We start from the raw sequence: 6,190 nt of genomic DNA, 5'->3' as shown, positions 1-6,190 counted from the left end.
AAACGATAAGATTAACACAAATAGTTTGGTTTGGTTGCCCGTAAGCAGCTTGGGGCGCGTCACGGCACACTGTCAGCTGTTTGTAAATCGATACGACTTCTAACGGACGATATTCGTACTTACAAAGAGACACAAACAAGTTGCTAGTGAGTGTGTGTATGTGTCTGTCTTATTCCCCTTACCAGTTATATTTCTACGAGTATATGGCAAACATTGCCGCATCTCAACTTGACCCTAGCATGAACAACGCGACGGACATATACAGCCAACAACAAATAATGCACACAACGCTTTTTGCAGGAGCTTCCGATTTCATGCTTTTGTGTGCGTGTCTGTGTGTGTGTGTGTGTGTGTGAGTGTGTTTTTGTGAAACTCACCACAGCTGTTGGGGTATTAAAGCCGCATGTAGTTGCTCGACAAGTTCAGTGCGCCATTCGGTTGCCAAAGCATAACACATAAGACGCCACCCGCCGTTGGCAAGGATAACGAGCCGTGCCGCATTCAACAACAAAAAATATCAGAACCAAACAACAACATAACGTGCGCGCCATTTTTATAGCATACTTTTCGCCGCTCTGGTTCCGTTTCTGTGGCTTTTCGGTCGATTCAGATCAGAGAGATAGGTGTATGGATTCCTATAGAACAAGTTCAAAGCATTGAATTAATAAAGTGGCGTGATTGCAGCACCTGCCAAAGCATTTTAATTTTAATGGACTAAACATGTATTTAAGTCATATCTACTTCGGTATATACACACGTTTGCATTATCTATGTACATACTTATACGCGTAAAGTGAACAGCAAGTGGTCGCAAGGAGCATCGAGCTACAGAGTACAAAAATAAAATAATAAAAAGGAAAACAAATGCAAAACAACCGAGGCAGCAAAAGCAATTCGCAGGATATGCAGACACAGCATTTGTTGCCGTTGTTCTTGTTGTTGTTGTTGTTATTGTAAAGCAGAGTAAGTGAAAGTTTTCTTTTATTTTTGCCTTTCTCGCCTGACAAAGATTCAAAACTCAAGAGTGCCGAGGACTAGCACGGTGGCTTTCCAGCTGTGCTCGCTGGCTTGCTTGATTTGTGCTGTTTCATGCCTAAGGAGCCAGCTGGGAGAGTTCGTTGACTGACACTTTGGTGGGTGGGTGTAGGTGTAGGTGTGGGTGTATGTGTGTGTGTTTGAATGTGATGGTACGATGATGAAGTCATGTTCCCTAGGGCTCCTGCCTTCATTTACTCATCCATTCGCATTTAATGTGCTTCAGTTGTATGCGCTTAAATTGTGTGCAGTTTATGGTGATTAGGGCAGAGATAGGCGAGGAGCTTATGCGCTTATAAATTTCCTTATTTTACGTATCCAATTAATTTTAATATCTTATTATCTGAATTATTTATATTGATAAAGCCACCAAAGTATCTATTTATTGGACAACAATTAATAATAACATGAATAATCTGGAATATTATGTCGAGTAGCAAGCTCACTTTTTTTTTAAAGAATATTGTATCGCAGCATTAGGTATCTGAACTTCTCACTTGATTTGTTTATATTTATTAAAACATAACTTCTAAAAACATTCTTCAGAAATGCTTGATACAAATTACAAGTCTATGATGATCTTTCAAAAAAACTTCTACTCCATCTTTTCTGGTGGCGCTACATATTGATGCGTAACAGCGTTAGTTATATTTTTATTTTATCGATATCCTGTCCAAATTTCCTAAACTTGCCAAAAACTCAACATTCGAACGATGTCATTAAGGAGTAAAAGAAAGCTCTCGCACATTAATGTGTACGATCCTGAAATCAATCTTAGAATAAAAGAACCAAAAAGACCATAATAAAAAAAATATATATTAAATGAAGGTAAATGTCAAGATAATGTTGATTTGCTTTTATAATTCGATGGGAATTATTTATCGGAAATGGAAGTTTCTGGCGCGGTCCGGCCCAAATATCATTAAGAAGGAAGCGTTTGTTGAACGATAATACACCGTCTCATCGGTCGTCTCTTGAGAATGATTTTTTTACTGATCATTTGCTTTGAACCTTCAACGATTCCCGTATCGGCTTTATTTGCTTCCATGTGACGTTCAAGCCATTTAAAAGGCTTATTCAGCCACTATGAAATACACACCACATTGCCAAAATATCAATTCTGAGCTCTAATTTTGGAAACATTCCGTATACTTTGGGAAACATGTAGTCAGGGGGAAAGTGATCAACCGATGTCTTTTCCGACTTTAATAGAATATACATCCACAAAAATGTAACAAATCGATTGTAGGAGGTAACCTGTGAAAATATGTACATACTCACATTACACACTAATTACCTATTAGGTTATACAAGGTTTATTAAATTATTTCTCTTCCCTGAAACATAATAGGAAATGATAATGTACCTTTTGAAAAATGAATATGTAATCTGATTACAAGTGATTGACAAATTAAATACTGGGGTTTCATACCTACTCGCATCGCAATAATTTGAATAACAAGTCGTTCCATTAGGTAACAGCAAAATTTGCACAATTCTCCCAGTGGCCCTTTTACATTTATCGCAACCACATTTCATGCCAAATAAAGCGTATGAAATATAATCACGTTTCGAATTTTTGCGGTTGTTTTGACCAGCTTTGTCTCCAACTCATTGCCAACTTACCCGTCTCCCATCCGTTCGTCCGTCCGACCCTATTTCCCTTCCCACGCAAGTTACAAAATGCAATTTATCATCAAATTCATGGGCAACTACTAGTTTGTGGCTTCGCTTCTGGCTGAATATTATTGGCAGCTGCCCACTTTGTTTGATAGCAAAGTACCCGTAGTGTTTGTCTGCGAATATGAAATAATTTCGCACATTTTGAACATTTTTCATGAAAAATATTTTGCTAAAAATGTTCATTTTATGGCTTGCCACATCGATCAAACGAAGGTCATCCCCGTGTGCAACGTACAGCGCAACGAAAATGTTTTAACCAAGCATCGAAAATTTAATTTTGGCCGCCATTATGTTTTTTTCAACAAGGTCGGGGGGGGGGGGGGGGGGGGGGGGGGGACTTATCCTGTTTATTTTTTTGCTCGTTACTCTACCTAATGGGCTTTAACGTTGGCAAAATGCAGTTTTAATTAAGATAAAAACCTGCTGATGGATTTCCATTAATAATATGTGAGTGCCGAACAAATTGGGCATTCATTTGCGTGAATAGTGAGTGACATCCACGGATGGATAGACTGCAGGTTTTTGCTTGCGAATACTCGCGTGCGAACCAAAAGCATGGGCAGACACATTTTACTGCCAGAATAATTGACTTCCGGCGTAATTTTAGTGAAATGCATTTATTCAAGAATATTTGTGGACGGGTTTTCAAATATTTATGCACAAATTTAATGAAAAGCCATAAAGGTCCTGCTACTTAGCTCGCTGTTTCGCTGTGTTGGATTGTATTCCGGCCCCGGGTCTGCATTGAAGAAAAGGGTAAACTAGGAAATATAAGACCAATTAAATAATCGGTGCAAAAATCAAGATTAGCTTATAAAGATATCATAACACAAATTTTCATAAAAAAGAGTGGATAAAGGGTATTTGAATCATACTTCAGCCAAGCCGAATTATATATTTGATTCACTTGATACATGTTCGCTTTCATATCCGTTAAGTCTTATAGCTTATAGCTTGTTCAGAATATGGTTATGCTGTTAGTGTTGTTGTTACTTTTTGCTGGAATTATATGTCTAGAGTCTAGATCTCTTCGTTTGCACCTCTAGTTTTAATGAGGAAATATTGCTCACATTTCTAGCAAATAATCTGTTGTTGGCTGTAATAGTATCTAACAGTCGGATTAGCACGACGTTCACGTTATACAAGTACTTCCTTTAATTGTAATTGTTGTACGCCTTTTAAATAATCGACAATGCACTAGCATTATACTTTTCAATTGCCATTAGTGCTTTAAGCCTGTTGCTCTACAAATGCTTTCATTCTAAAGACGTTCGAAAACAGCCTTAAAGCGTTTTCCAATTATCCCACATTTTAAGTTTCGATTTAAGTCTTCAAAAGTGCATCTTTGTCAACCATTTATTTGAAGTAAATCATTTTTTAGCTTTGACTAAGTGTGTGTATTCAAGACATCGTAATGTCCTCGATTGGAAATATGCATTGCCTCTGTTATCCGTGATGCTGTGTCATTGATTTTATATCTCTTTTAACTCTGAATCTCCTCTTGTATCCGTGATTGCATTAATACCTATAATTTCCACGACTTCCATTTTTTATCCATATTAGGTATTAATTAATGACAATTGAATATTTTTGTAAACGTTGATTACCTTGTTGTAAGAATAATAAGAAAGTTTGACCAGGATTTTCAGTGATACTTAATGAGCTCTGTCCCGAGCATCACGACTAATCAAAATTCAACTATATCAAATATCAAATTAGAAATACATATTTTTGTGATAAGTATTCGAATGCTCATTTCTTTATTTTTACAGAACTGGAAATCTCTTTAAATGACAAAGTTTCTGATTCGTGCTTTTTATTTATTTTTTATCAGGCTGCCATAAGCGATTATTACACTCCAAATAGCTTAACTCATGCCGTTAAAAGTTTTTCATTCATTAAAATGCTGTCATTTGTAATCGCTGTAATTTTCCTTTTTTTTGCAGTTGCACTCTGGTAATTAACTAGATAAGGTCCAAACTAAAACAGACTCATAAAATAAAACAAAACAAAACAGAAGGAAAGAGAATCAAAAACAGAGCAGAGTACAATTGAGCCAACAAAATGTTCCACACTATACAACGCCACAGACAAGCTATACAATTAAAGACGAGAACTATAAACAACCGCACATACAGCAGTAATTAAGCGACACACACACACTCACATAAACAGCTATATATACATACAAGTAGAGACGCAAACTCATAGACATAAGTGAGCCATATCCAGGGCTGACTGATTGGAGAATTGAAAGAATGCATCAGGTACTGAGTTACGAGACGGCGGTGCGGGCGAACAGTTCGCGAGAGTATCGCGAATATGTGTCAAAGCGGACCTGCGCCTCCCTGGTGCTGACGATTGCCTTCTTCATGCTCATAGCCGGTAAGTGGTGCGGGTGGCGCTGATTAGAAGCCATTGAGTGTGTCTAACGAGTGCATCTTGTTTTTCAGGCTATCTGCTTGGAAATTTTGTGTCCGAGCGCAAGTATCACATACGACAATTGCTGACAAAGAAGGCCAATAAGGATGTGGATGGAGAGGGGGAGGGGGCCGTACAACTGAACAGCGCTGATTACGCGAGCCTGGAGGAGCTTCGCAGCTATAAGAAGAGAAAGGACCAGTTGCTGGCTGCCGCACAGGTGCTCAACAAGCTGTTGGAACAGGAGGAGAACTATTTAGCGACCTCTCTGAACACGGAGATTTTCAACAAATACATATCCTGCACACAGGACATACCGCCCAACACCAACATAGCCGCGAGCCAGTTTATAGAGCAGCTGATTGACAACACAGTGGCTCGACAGCGAGACTGCATGCGCATCATTCAGGTGGTGATTGATAACCATCTAGCCAATAGCCAGCTTTAAGCATGCCGATGTGATAGGACAGGGTAGGGGAAAATGTGGAATCATGATGGATTACGCATCAGATGAAAACCGAGTGTGAGGTCATAGAAATGTGGTTGGTCATAGCATCGAAGTCTTCATTTTTCACTTTCAATCGACATATTAATGGAGATGGAACATGAAAAATAACAACTTAATGGGCACTGCTGGTGAGAGTTAAAAAGACACGAACGAGTGTTGGTTTTAGAACCGACTCACTCTATTAAAGACATTTAAAAGGGGGAGAGAGGTATTTTTATACATTTTGTTAAAATAGTTCTATTATTATTTTTTAATCTGTGAACTAAATTAGTTTTTTTTTTTTGAATTGTTTCAAAAAAGATGGAATGATGCCAAAACTATTTTGATACTGATGAGTGTTATTTTAAGAGCCGACATATACTATTAAAGTAACTATTCTATTGTTACTCTTTGATTTCTTAACTAAATCTCTTTTTTTGCATTTGTTTCATAAATGATTAATATTTGGTTTCATGACTCAAGAGCACTTTTTTTTAAGTAAAACCACATTGTTTTCCTTTAATCTAATCATTTGACTGTTAAAAGTATAGAGCCGTTTAAGTT

The 6,190-nt window shown here is 37.7% G+C and overlaps 1 protein-coding gene across 1 annotated transcript; it reads left to right on the top strand.

The window, feature by feature from the left end:
* Window positions 1-515: 515 nt before the first annotated feature.
* On the top strand, window positions 516-5,850 carry LOC115621528. The gene is made up of 3 exons (XM_030515194.1): window positions 516-963; window positions 4,665-5,103; window positions 5,172-5,850. Exons 2-3 carry the CDS (start codon window positions 4,977-4,979, stop codon window positions 5,585-5,587), a joined length of 543 nt encoding a protein of 180 aa, XP_030371054.1. The 5' UTR covers window positions 516-963; window positions 4,665-4,976; the 3' UTR covers window positions 5,588-5,850.
* Window positions 5,851-6,190: the final 340 nt, after the last annotated feature.

This window comes from Scaptodrosophila lebanonensis, unplaced genomic scaffold (genome assembly GCF_003285725.1).
Source record: "Scaptodrosophila lebanonensis strain 11010-0011.00,11010-0021.00 unplaced genomic scaffold, SlebRS2 tig00000024-arrow-pilon, whole genome shotgun sequence".
In the NCBI taxonomy this organism is placed as follows: Eukaryota; Metazoa; Arthropoda; class Insecta; order Diptera; family Drosophilidae; genus Scaptodrosophila; species Scaptodrosophila lebanonensis.
This window is presented reverse-complemented; position numbering and strand designations above follow the sequence as displayed.

Bases quoted from the DNA above. Each gene is read 5' to 3' on its own strand.
- LOC115621528 (XM_030515194.1), top strand. From the start codon at position 4,977: ATGCATCAGGTACTGAGTTACGAGACGGCGGTGCGGGCGAACAGTTCG. The intron at 5,104-5,171 runs GTAAGTGGTGCG...CTTGTTTTTCAG, and splicing joins CTTCTTCATGCTCATAGCCG to GCTATCTGCTTGGAAATTTT.